The sequence below is a fragment of the Aythya ferina genome (genome assembly GCF_964211825.1).
Source record: "Aythya ferina genome assembly, chromosome: 5".
Classification (NCBI taxonomy): Eukaryota; Metazoa; Chordata; class Aves; order Anseriformes; family Anatidae; genus Aythya; species Aythya ferina.
The window spans coordinates 12,194,013-12,206,542 of record NC_140301.1 but is presented as its reverse complement, the minus strand read 5'-3'; the positions used below and the strand labels follow the sequence as shown (position 1 = coordinate 12,206,542).

Sequence of the window (12,530 nt, the reverse complement as noted above, 5' to 3'; positions counted from 1 at the left end):
AATACTTATTTAATCTCAAATTAGTTATCTCAAAGCAAATTCTCCAACATATGAACAAAATCTGAGATCTATCAAAGTAGGTATTTTTCTTACAGTTAAAGGAAGACAGATTTTCCCTATAGCTGCAACTGAGAAAGCACAGGAAAATAGCTCAGTAATAGTTATTAATTCTCATTTGGAAAGTGCTGTGTTTCCCAACAATAGGGCTAGAAACTTACTTTAGAAATTAGATTCTGTTCAAGATAAATACGCACCTCAAGCTTTACAAGCAGATCAAGTAGTACAGAAAAATAATGCCTCTGTCTGAGAATTTTGGAACATATATGAAAACCGATTAATCTTATGTTTGTATTCTGTCTCATGAAGTAAATACCGAAAGGTCATCTGATAACATTGGTAATATGATCCAGCATAGTAAATCTTAAGTTCCAACTCAGAGAGCATCACCATGTATTTTGTCAGGGGCTCCTCCTGTAGAGTGCTGACTGAGACCTACTGCTGACATTCAGTCTTTCAGAATATTGTTTCAATAAAGGCCTCTTCATTTCCAGAGCCTCCAATCCTGATCACTCACCCACTGGAGGACCAGATGGTGATGGTTGGAGAAAGAGTGGAGTTTGAGTGTGAAGTGTCTGAGGAAGGAGCTACTGTAAAATGGTAAGGGAATAGAAAAGGAAATAAACAAACAAACAAAAAACAGCAAATAAGAAACAGGCCATATTCCTCCATGGGACATTCTAGAACCAGTGTTTGTGGAGAAGAGCTGTGGACTAAAAAGGATGAAGGCATCCTACATCAGTGCTTTCAGAAAAAAAGTATTTATCCTCCTTCTATATATCAAATATTGAGTAGAAACTGAGAGGCCAGAACATTACAGAAAACAGATGCAATGTAGATATTTTATAAGTGTCTCTAGGATTTCTTGTTCTGCAGCTACAGGATGCTACTGACTCTACTGAGCCGTTAACATTAAAGTTTTCTAAATGCTTGACAGCAACGTGTAACTATTACATTGACTAATCAGATCCACATTGTGATGAGCTCCACTCTTCTCAATTGCAGTGAGATTTTCTTTTCCTTAAGCAAAAAGTCAGCCTCTGCTGAGACAGAGGGAAGGCCATTGACTTATTTTAACATATGTGTTGTGGTGATCCTGCAAAGCCAGTCATTATGTATATGCAGCTAGTGGGATTAAGATGACAAACATTGTGCCCATAGAGTCCATTTTGCTGGGCATTCCAGCTGAGGGGAAGCTGGAAGGTTCACACTGCCTGGGCAGGCACAGCAGGCAGCGCTCACATACCAGGCCTTAGGCACACTGTTCTCACTTCATTTCTCTACCAGATGAAATTCTCTTGTGCTTGTTAACAGCTTCAGGCACATGGTTATCAACTGATCCCACAATGCCCATTACATTCTTGGAAAGTGCTATCACTCATCTGCTCTCCCCAAGGAAGGAACTGAGAATTTAAATAGAGCCCAAGAGCTGGTAGAGCATATGCATTACACTATTAAAACCACATGCACAGGCACACACATGCTATTGTTCAGGAACTGCTTACAGATGCCTGGTCACAAGAGATGGGGACAACCATATCTGTCCCTCTCAGGGCACACTGCAGCTGCCACACTTTGATCCTATGCCTTTGAACGACTCCCATACATCTTGCAGAGCTGTTATCTGTGGGATGGGCATTTGCTGTGACAAGGGCAAAACGGCAGCTGTCTCTGCCTGAAATGCAGCAAGTGGTCAGAGAAACTCTTCAATGCATAGCAACAGAAAACTGAGCAGCTAGATATTTACACTACACACATCTACAAAACATAACTGTTTTTATGAGAGACTCCGTCAGTGCTCTTTGGCAACAGAGGCACAGGAAAGAAATGTCCAGGAAAAACATGAAATATGGTATGGAGAAACAGTTCTGGTTTTATGTCCTTTCGGTGAAATGCTCTACAGTTTAAGCTAAGTAACAGGCACTAGCTAAAGGCACCTGTTACAGATCTTGCACCCTTTAAACCTAGGAGATGAAGTCACAAGCACATGAAAAGAAGCAAATATGTGACTTGCACAAGCCAGATAAGGCCTCCAGCCTCCTAAGCGTGACCATCGGACTAGGGCTTGGAGAATTCATCATGTGGGTCTCTACGTAGTTATCAGGAAAGACTGTCCTCTCAATCACCTAGAAAGATCTCATGTTATTCTTACACAGTACTAAGGAATAGTCATTTCTAAGCTTCAGATGGCCTTGGAAATAATACAATTATTGAAGAAAAAGATTTAATAAAATATGTAGTTTTGATTTGGTTTTTCCATCTCTGAATGCTGGATGTATCACCCAAATGATACAGTTCCAGACAACTTCAAATGAAAACAAACTATAGCAATGTAACAATAAATCCATGTGTCCCCACTATTACGCAGTTCCTATGTCACTGATATTTGTGAGTTTGGATCAGATGACCTAGATTGGTCCTTAATCTAACACTTCTAGGGTTCTATAAAATCCTCTTCTTACAATTTAGTGTCAGTTGATGTTTCTGCTTCACTGCTCTAGTTACCAAGGGAGGGGCTATAATATTACTTTACATAAAAAGTTTTTCCCTTTTTGCCACAGTAGTACAGTATTTTAAGTCAGGCGATGCCTGGGAGGTCTCTTTTGCAGTTTATAATTTTATCATTACCCTATTTGTCAGTACACCCATCTGCAAACACTTTGCTCATACTCATCAGCAAACTGATAGTCACTAAATCAAACAAAAGATAAATGTACTATTCCTTTTAAGCAGGTTTTAAGACACTGCTCATTGCAAATAGTCTATTTTCATTATTTAGACAAGACTTCAAGAGATCTCTTTCTTAATCACGGGCTGAAGAGAATATTGAAATATCGTTGACAATCCATATGTCAAAATACATCACCAAAATAAATTAGAAGTTCATCTTTGGAACAGTAGCCATGGCATGTGTGTGTGCCTGTTTTTGTCACAGCAGCATGTTGAATTTCTAGATTATAGCCCATTCGCAGCAATTCAACAAAGGTTTGTGCATTGCATTGTAGCAGTTGCTCCAGAACTAAGTGCATACACGAGAGCATCAGCTAGGAGAACATCTTGCACCTGACATCAGACTCCTGCCACTCAGCAAGCAGAGGAAACATTATCCTGGCATACCACTAAGCATTGTGTTTCATGTGGTGTTGCAAGCGTTCTGCTTCCTCCCTCACTATTGTTGTAGCCCTGTGATTTGGACGCTAGGCCAGGATTTTTCTAATCCCACTGTAAATTCCAATAAGCTGTACTCTAAAGAACAGTTAGGAGGGGATAAACTGTAGGTATTTTGAAATGAACTTGCAGCAGGTACATCTAAATCACAAACTAGGATGCGTGTCTCTGCTTAAAGCTTTAATCTGTGATTTACATCAGCAGACTCTGACATAGGCAAAGGGTTTCTTTGCATGTATCTACTCTGAGATTAGAAATAGAGCATTCTAATGAGTCCCTAAACAGTACTGCCATTTCCTAGCCTGTAAGGCCCTTGGTTAAGTTTCATAGTCACCAGCAACAAACAAGGGAAACAACATTAGATAGAAAGCAACCTCTTACTTTTCTAGAAGCATTCAATTTTTTCTACTTTTTTTCACATGAATATCAAATAGAAAAAAAAAAAAGTTTACAAACTGCAGTGGTATTCAGATAATATAAATACATTCTAATGATAAAAAATATAACAGGCTACGAAAGGAGGTCAAGCTGAAGAAATTCTAAGTTATTTTCTTGGATCTTGTTTATGTTCTTTAGGATTAGGGACAGGAAAGCTATAAAAAGTCTTACATATTTTTGTGTGACCTTGACTAAACAGCTTGAATCCTCTCTGCTCGCTTCCTTTCATGATGATTGGAAATTACAATAATTAAATTTCCTCTCAGGCTGCATGGTGAAGCTTAATTTAGTAATGTCTTAAATATACCATGGCATCCTTGAATAGAAAGGACTAAAAAATCCAAAATACATTTTCATTTAAATCCATTCTAAATTTTTCTTCTTTTACTGATGCCCACAAACCATGAAATTATAATGACTGCAATTCAAGTCAGGAAAATTAAGACTTTTAAGTCATTATTCATCAAGTCCTTATTACCTTATGGCAAGATAGTACCTTCACTGCTGGTATTTCTTTGTCCCCGTATCTTCTACAATATGTATTATAGTGTCATGTGTATCTACAGTACATAAGTAATAACAATCAAGAAAATCCTTGTAAAAGAACAACCTTGAACCAAAAGTGAAATATGCAGTAAAAATTAGTGGTCAAGCTAGTAAGATTCGGGTCCCTAGCAGTTCTGGTTCTGCTAGCATTTGTGAAATAGTCTCGCTTTTGTTAACTTGAAATGCTACTAAGATTGGAGTTGTGTCCTTCAATCTCTAGCAACACTGAGCTGACTCTTACTTACTTCTTCCACCCATGAAAAATAACATCATTTGGGATTGCAGGGAGAAGGATGGAGTTGAGCTGACACGGGAAGAAACATTCAAATACCGATTTAAGAAAGATGGAAAAAAACAGTATCTAATTATTAATGAGTCAACCAAGGAGGACAGTGGACACTATACTGTGAAAACCAACGGTGGGGTATCAGTCGCTGAACTAATTGTACAAGGTAAGCATAGGTAATGAAAAAGGAGAATCTGAAAACATGAAAACAGGCTGAAGGTAACCTTCTCCAGGATAGTGCAGAGGGATAGTGCATCATCCTTGTGCCAGGGAAAAAGAATATTTCATAGGTGGCATTAGGCTTGATAACAGAGGCCTCAAGGAGAACTCAGACCTGTGTGCCGGATGTAATGGAAACCCTGATAGTAACAGGGGCTTAGCTATCAGTCTTATTAAAGCCCTGCATACTGTGGATTTTCCTTCATATTTCACCTTTCCACAAACAGCTTACTCAGCCCTAGCCTTTTCTACTCAGTAAAGCCACACCAAGTGTTTATTAACAGATCTATTCTGATTTGTCGATTTGTGTACTGACGATTCTCGCAATATCAGAGAAAAAGCTGGAAGTTTATCAGAGCATTGCGGACCTGACAGTGAAGGCACGTGACCAGGCTGTCTTCAAGTGTGAAGTTTCTGATGAAAATGTGAAAGGAATCTGGTTGAAAAATGGCAAGGAGGTGGTACCAGATGAAAGGATAAAGATCTCCCACATTGGCAGGTTAGTCTTGTTTCCGAAAGCATGTACAAGTTTGGATATTACGTTACAACCCACAGGAATTATTATCTCAGGGGGACAGGAATATAAAGCAAGACTTTGTCCTGGCTCCAGCTAAAATGAGAAAGTTAAAATCTTCTCATCCACAATCAGCACATAGTCACAGGCTTGCTTTGGTATGTGATCTGGCATTTTGCATGTATGGAATCAGTGGAGCATCAGCAGAATTTGTTTTCAGTTTTCATTTGGATTTCATGTTTTGCTGGTATTCAAAATATCTAGAAAACATGTTTTTGGTAACTTTAAAATTAACGGTAGTGTTGAGACAGATTAATATAGCATTTATGTATAAGACCCTTCAGAAAAACTACTGATTCATATATAAATATTAACCATTGCACCAATCCATGCTCAAGTTTCTTAATACCCAACTCTTACTGGCAATCAAGACCAGGAAACTTCCTAAGATACATGAGTACTACATGTTAGGTAAATTCTTCCTTGGTACTCCCTTTCTCTACGCTGTTTTGAATTTACAGTAATAAAGCGATGGAAGATCAATGTTTATCTTGTTTTTTACACAGTTTACTGTATTTACAGTCTGATCAAATTAAGTATGTCAGCAGTGCTACAATTGTCCTTTTTAAGGGTAAATGACCAGACTAACAGAAGCAGAGAAACAGCTTCCTCTCTTCAGAGTAGACTACACATTAACCTTGACAAGAAAAATCCACTCACAGACATCATGCTGAGATGGATTTACTCAAATGCTGGAAGCAGAGCAGCCTATAGCCCTAGAGGATGTTGACTTGATGTTAGGGAAAGCGGAGAATAAATAGTGCTGTTTGTTAAAATCCTATAGCCTGCACCTCATCTCTTGAAATAGCCTTGTTTCTCCTGGAATGGTAAGGTAAGGGAGTGGACCATATTTGTTCATGTTTCCAGAATCCATAAGCTCACTATTGAGGACGTTACGCCAGGTGACGAGGCTGACTATTCATTCATCCCTCAGGGATTTGCTTACAACCTTTCTGCCAAGCTTCAGTTTTTGGGTAAGTTGTATTAGAATATACAATGGGATTTCCACAGGGATAAAAGGATGGAATTAATCCTGGTCATACCAGGAAAGACTATGGAGAATCTCTTTCCAGATACCTCAAGACGGGTGCATTACGTTGCTTTTGCCCGTTATTTTGCTATCATTGCTACATCGTTTTACAGAGCCTGTTTTCCAGTTTATTGCATTAATCTACAGATGTACACTCCTTAAGAGGATTTAATGATTAATAAGTTTTAGATTACTTTTTGAATGCAAATTATATGAAATTTTGGTTTTCAGATCTATTTATCCTAACTCTCCCCACCTCTTTTTTTTCCAGAGGTCAAGATTGATTTTGTACCAAGAGAAGGTAAGAATATTCATTATTTATATGCAAGTAAACATGTTTTCAATAGCAAAGGAAACTGTATCTTCATTTTTAATGAGGAGTTGACATAAGTAGTCGCCTCTTTTTCATACAGAACACTCAAACCATATTTTAAACTTATTTCTTTGCCTTTGCTATAGAGCCTCCCAAAATCCACCTTGACTGTCTGGGCCAGTCCCCTGACACTATTGTCGTGGTGGCTGGGAACAAACTGAGATTGGATGTTCCCATATCAGGAGATCCAACACCCACTGTCATCTGGCAGAAAGTGAACAAGGTAATGTGTAATCTGACACAATAGCTGAGGCAAGAATGTCACACCAGTAAATTTATTTTCTTTCTCAAATCTGTGATTAAAAATTCTTATTTAAAATTATTTTTAATTATTTTTAAATTGTAAAGTATTTTTTAATTATTTATTTTTTAACTCAAGAAGAAAAATTAAATAGCTGCAATGTAGTTCACTGGGATTTATCTGTTTTTGTAGGAGTCACCTTGAACTGTGTTTTTTTTATGAACTTGCCTTTTGAACTTGAGCTTTTATGAATGTGACTTTTTTTTTTCCTTCCAAAGGTAGGGACTGTATCTATATGAGTAGACATACATACATGCAGGTGGTCAGATACCATCTAAGTTTATTCTTCTAATACCTCAGAGAAAAAGAAATTGATGATCAGTCACCCCCATGATCTCACTTGATAGTACAGACAAGTTCTGGAGGTGGCAGTTTCGTTTTACCATCTTTCTCAATAATTCTTCTACAGTTTGTGAAGAAGATGTGTTCTCAGCAGATCAGTGGGGTAAAGCTGTATTTGGTATAATGAAAAGAGAGGACACTAGCTATTTGCCTAATCAGAGCACTTGCAAAACATCAAAGAAAAAAATTAGAACCTAGACACAAAAGTGTCTAAGCGAGCTTCCTTCCTGGCTATCTCTGAACATCCACACCCCTCACCATCTGTGTGCTCTTGAGCTATAACGAGCACAAAACAGACATAATTTGCATAAGATTCTACAGCATCATTACACTTTCCATAGGTAGCACAAAAGTAAGTAGATATAGAGAAAATAATATTGCCAATTATATTCATTTTCCCAGACTCATTTCTTCACAACTTTGCAGCATTCTTTGTTCAGGTGGACATATTTAGTAACATTTAGGATTTCTTTCTGCAATGCAGAATTAGTATGGAACCTAACAAAAAAGCCATTCATCTCTTCTTAAGGAACCAGAAGCAGTTTTTCTGACCGTCTCATACAAACATTTCAAACCCTACAACTTATTATTTCCAAGGTTTGAGGTCTCAACATGAGTAAAAGGAAACAAGTTTGATTTGAAGGATGCATAGCATATACTAACTACTGAAATCCAAAATAAACAATACCAAAGCTTCAGAATACGTTGCTTTCTGTATGTTACAGATCTGACTATGTTTCTGACCATTAAAACATTTATATTGACTTACTATCCCATCGTTACAGAAAAAGGTAAACCTTATTTATGTAGCTATACAAAATAATTGTTACCACAGGATGCACACAGACTCGGAAGCAGTTACTGTTCTACTGCAGGAATGCATCTTTGTTTATGAAGCTGTAGATTCAGTTTTGCTGACTTATCCTTCCTTTAATTCACTACAGTCCGATACATCTATTTCCATTTCTGCTTTTTACTTTCATATCTGTTGTTTCCTTCCCAGCACTTTTTGCTCTCACTTTGCTCTTCACTTTTCTCACACCTCCATGTTCAAGCACCCCAGCCCACCTATGGACTCTTCTGACTTGCAGAAACAGCTTTAGTGTTCTGCTCAGAAAATTCAGCTTTCTGTGGTTTCTTTGTTTATCTAGAAAACTGATCTGTTTCGAAGCAATGATGACTCCATGACTCCCTCAGAAAACAGCAGTGATTTAAACACTGATAGTAAGGTAAGTTCCTTATTATTTTTGCGGACACATAAATATGCTTAGTGTTTTCCATTTAAATGGTCCTATTCAGACAAAAATAAAATTCAAGTCAGTAGATTTTAAAACTGGTGAAGCAAATAGCACAGCAAGCCCAACATCCTGCCTCACAACAGCGATTACCAATGACTTTGAACAGGCAAAACAGATCTGGAGAGTGAATTTCAAGTAAGGTATTGGTCAAGGAAATCTCTTTCTAATCACCGTTACATGGTGGCTGGATTACAAGCAATCAAAGAAGCTGTTTAAAACTCACTTCGATGTATTTATGAACGTTTATCCCCCACCTTTTTTTTGTTGTTGTTGTTTCCCCCACTAAACTCTAAGCTTCAATAATATCTAGAGGAAGAAAACTAAGACAAAATCTTACAAGACACAAAGAAAGATGAGAATGAGTCAAAAGAGTAAGCAAAGTATGTACAAAACAGTCAAAAGAAGACTTATTTTCCAACAACTTTCCTTTTTTTGTAATAGACAACTTTTTGATTTTGGTAGATACAAAAGATTTTACATTTGCTATGCAACAATACACCTTTCTCAGGGCACCTTTCTCAGGGTTAGGATTCTGCTGTGCTAGTCAGTGGACGGGCACAAATGCTTTGTAATGCTTCTTCCAAGTCTGAAGATATGTGGGCACATAAAGAGTAGAGCACGTTACAAATGCACAGCAAAGTTCCTGTGGTTATGTTTAGACCTCACAGTCAAGAGAAGAGTAGAAAGTTATCCCATATCACATTCTTGAGTGACAGAAATCACACTGATGCCATTAACAAAGGAATACAGTACCTTTTTTAGAAGGAAATTGATCAAATCTGTTATCTGATGCCAGATATTGTTGAACAGAAGTGTTTGCCCTAGTATTTGAATTGAATTTGTAACCCCCTTTGAATTTACAATCTACACAACTGTTATCCATGAAACTTTACATTGATACTAGTAGTTATCCCAATTAGGAATCTGTAGTACCGGGTGTGTGAAACTAGCAATGAATCATAACAACCTGGGGACTTTCAGAACCAATTTTTCTCTAAATTACTTGCTTTATGCATGCCATTTAGTCGGTATTTTCTCTTTTCTCCATCCAAATGTGGAGAAAAAAATATTCATAGCTTTTGAATAATATTGATAATATTCAAAATGAAGCTTTCCACCAGCTTACATACAGGCTCATTAGGCTGTCTCTGGCACAACTCGCATTGACTTTTCCTGTTACTTTCAATGTCCACAGCTTCTGTTTGAGTCTGAAGGCAGAGTTCGCGTGGAGAAGCATGAAGACCACTGTGTCTTCATCATTGAAGGAGCTGAAAAGGAGGATGAGGGAGTATACAGAGTTATAGTTAAGAATCCAGTGGGCGAAGACAAGGCTGATATCACAGTCAAAGTTATTGGTAAGTGAAGGAAGGAAATAACCAGAGCATGAAAGTGTATTGAGTTCACTGAAACTCACTCAACTCTGAAATTGACGCAGGTTCCGAGTTTAAGCTTTAAAAATAGACAGAAAATGATCATAAAGGCAGGAATACTTTCAATTACAAAATTTGGCAGAAGTATTTTTCATAGGTAGTTGCCTGCCTTGTGAAAAGGAAAGCGAACAACTCCCAGTAGAAATCCACATGTTTACTTTTTATATGTTTCTAGTTTCAAATGATCCTAACATTTTATAGATGACATTCCCTTCTAAGGAACACCCTTCAGGCTAGTATGAGATGAGAAAAACTTCCTGTCATTTTTTTGTGTTTTCCATTTTTAAACAAAGATGACTTCCTTCTGTACATAGTAAGCGGCTAATGGCATAAAGAGAGGCAGCGTATCAGATACAAGATAAACAGACTGACACTGTGAGTCACAGAAGAGCTGGGGGAAATATGCTTTTGAGTCAGTAATTTTTATCAATTTTCTCATGTTTAACTTGTTTTTACCCTACCATGTATATGACAAATGCTCAGGTTATAAGCAAATTTTGAATTGATAAACTGGAATTATTTTCATCTGCAGTATTAAAAGTTAGAATTAACTGCTTTTCATCTTTTATATCTCAAAAATAACAAAATATATGAGACACGCAGCTGTTATACTCTAGACAAAGTTTATTCTAGACAGAGTAAGAAACCCTGGAGCAAGTCTATTGTTACAGGATTGAGAACAAACTACTACTACGTTTGGATTGCTGGTTCTCATTTGAGTGGAGGACTGGTGAAGCTGTTTGCTAAAACACCTAGCAGAGTTCTGTCCAGTGGTTTGAGGTAAAAGAGCCAACAAATGAGCAATTTTATTTCTTTATGAACAAAATAAAGGCAGGAGGCATCCTCTGTCTACAAGAGATTTCGCTACATACCAGAGAAGGAAATACCAATGCTGCTTCCCACTAAGAAGTGGGTTCTGTCTGTTTTCTTTTTCCTGGTTCATAGCATAAATCTATGTCAGCCGTGGATGACTAGATGCAATTTATCACAGCTAGCACACAGCTGATTACCCAAAACCTTGCGTTTTGCAAAAACGTGATGATGTCTGGAAAGAACAAGATAGCTGAATAATTAAACAGTATTTAAAAGAAAACCAAACTAACCTGGAAGCATCAAAAAGTAGAATTCACTCTGGATTAAGACCATGCATTCTATGTTGTATCTACTGTTGTAATCTGACAAATTTCTATCATGGCCTTTATAAGTCCATGATAAATACTACTACTACTACTAGGAAATTCCTCAGGATGTCTGATTTTTTTTTTTAAGATTTATGTATATGTATGATATACAGAAAAAAAATAAAAAATTAAAGAAAATTATTTCATTGATTTGTGGACAATAAGTGTAACAGTAACAACCCCCATTCGTTTTCACGTTTTCTTCAGATGTTCCTGACCCTCCAGAAGCTCCCAAGATCAGCAACATTGGAGAAGATTACTGCACTGTGCATTGGCAACCACCTAAATACGATGGTGGGCAACCAGTGCTTGGTAAGAAGTGCTGAAAAACAAAGTTGCCAGCAGCATCACCTATATTATTGCTGCTCCTTTACAACGATGCCAAAGGATTTCATAAGTGTATTCACTCTAGGAAGGCTGACCCTCAGACATTAAAGTAGCAAATTTTCAAATAAGTCAATTCTGGCCCTTCAATACTAGGGAGAGGGTGCCCCCTGCCTGTGCTATTTGAATCCAAGAAATATTTCAGCAAGTTAGCAAAGCAGAAGATGCTAAAACTAGGTATTCCCATTCAAGACAGAAATTTTAGGTCAGTATACATGCCTTTGACCTTGCTTAGGAATAACAAAACAGAGCTGTGGTCATGTCAGACATCAACTCCAGAACTCTGCAATCTCAAGCACTCATGCAATACATTTTATTTCTTTTTAGAAAGCTAGTTCATAATTCTCCTTCAGATACAACCACACACCATGAGTCACAAAACATATTTCAAACTCTTTAGTGACTTTAAAATCTGCACTAAAACTTGAGGCCAAAATAATCACGTGATACAGGGAACAAGCTGAAGCAAGCAAGAATATCACCCATACCATGGTAAGTTCTCTGCAGAGCATGGTGTTTGTCAGATAGAACTCCCTGTGACCCTCAGAAGGAAAAGGAAGTAAGGCAGGATCTCAGCTAATTTTAGAAAAAAAAAATCCTCTAGACACCAAATCTAGGAATTTGTTTAATAAAGATCATTGGAATTTCAGTTTCTTTTTAAAAAATACACTGAAACCTCCATGGAAGTCCCATGGAGGTGCCAGAGTTAGAAATGTTCTACAATTCGTTTAATCCCTTGTACAATACTTGGAAGAGGGGAGTTTGTATTTGCTTTTGAATATTTTGACCGCATTCACTCATGCCTCATTTAATTCAATAGAAGTTACCTATGGAGGTATAAAAAAGGTACTACTGGGCCAGTCTGTTGTTTGAGAGGAAACAAGCAAGAATTCAAAGTATTTG

The 12,530-nt window shown here is 37.5% G+C and overlaps 2 protein-coding genes across 4 annotated transcripts in view; one reads left to right on the top strand and one right to left on the bottom strand.

Annotated features, from left to right (window-relative positions):
• Window positions 1-12,530, bottom strand: part of SLC39A13 (solute carrier family 39 member 13) — a 142,201-nt gene that overhangs the window by 105,018 nt on the left and 24,653 nt on the right. The gene's annotated exons all lie outside the window — the stretch shown is intronic.
• The window catches only part of MYBPC3 (myosin binding protein C3), a 59,231-nt gene that overhangs the window by 24,074 nt on the left and 22,627 nt on the right, over window positions 1-12,530 (top strand). The window contains exons 14-22 of the mRNA XM_084522117.1: window positions 552-657; window positions 4,495-4,661; window positions 5,048-5,213; window positions 6,156-6,262; window positions 6,590-6,619; window positions 6,778-6,914; window positions 8,486-8,563; window positions 9,828-9,987; window positions 11,451-11,555. Of these exons, the coding sequence (XP_084378243.1) occupies window positions 552-657; window positions 4,495-4,661; window positions 5,048-5,213; window positions 6,156-6,262; window positions 6,590-6,619; window positions 6,778-6,914; window positions 8,486-8,563; window positions 9,828-9,987; window positions 11,451-11,555 (1,056 nt within the window). The remainder of the gene's footprint in view (window positions 1-551; window positions 658-4,494; window positions 4,662-5,047; window positions 5,214-6,155; window positions 6,263-6,589; window positions 6,620-6,777; window positions 6,915-8,485; window positions 8,564-9,827; window positions 9,988-11,450; window positions 11,556-12,530) is intronic.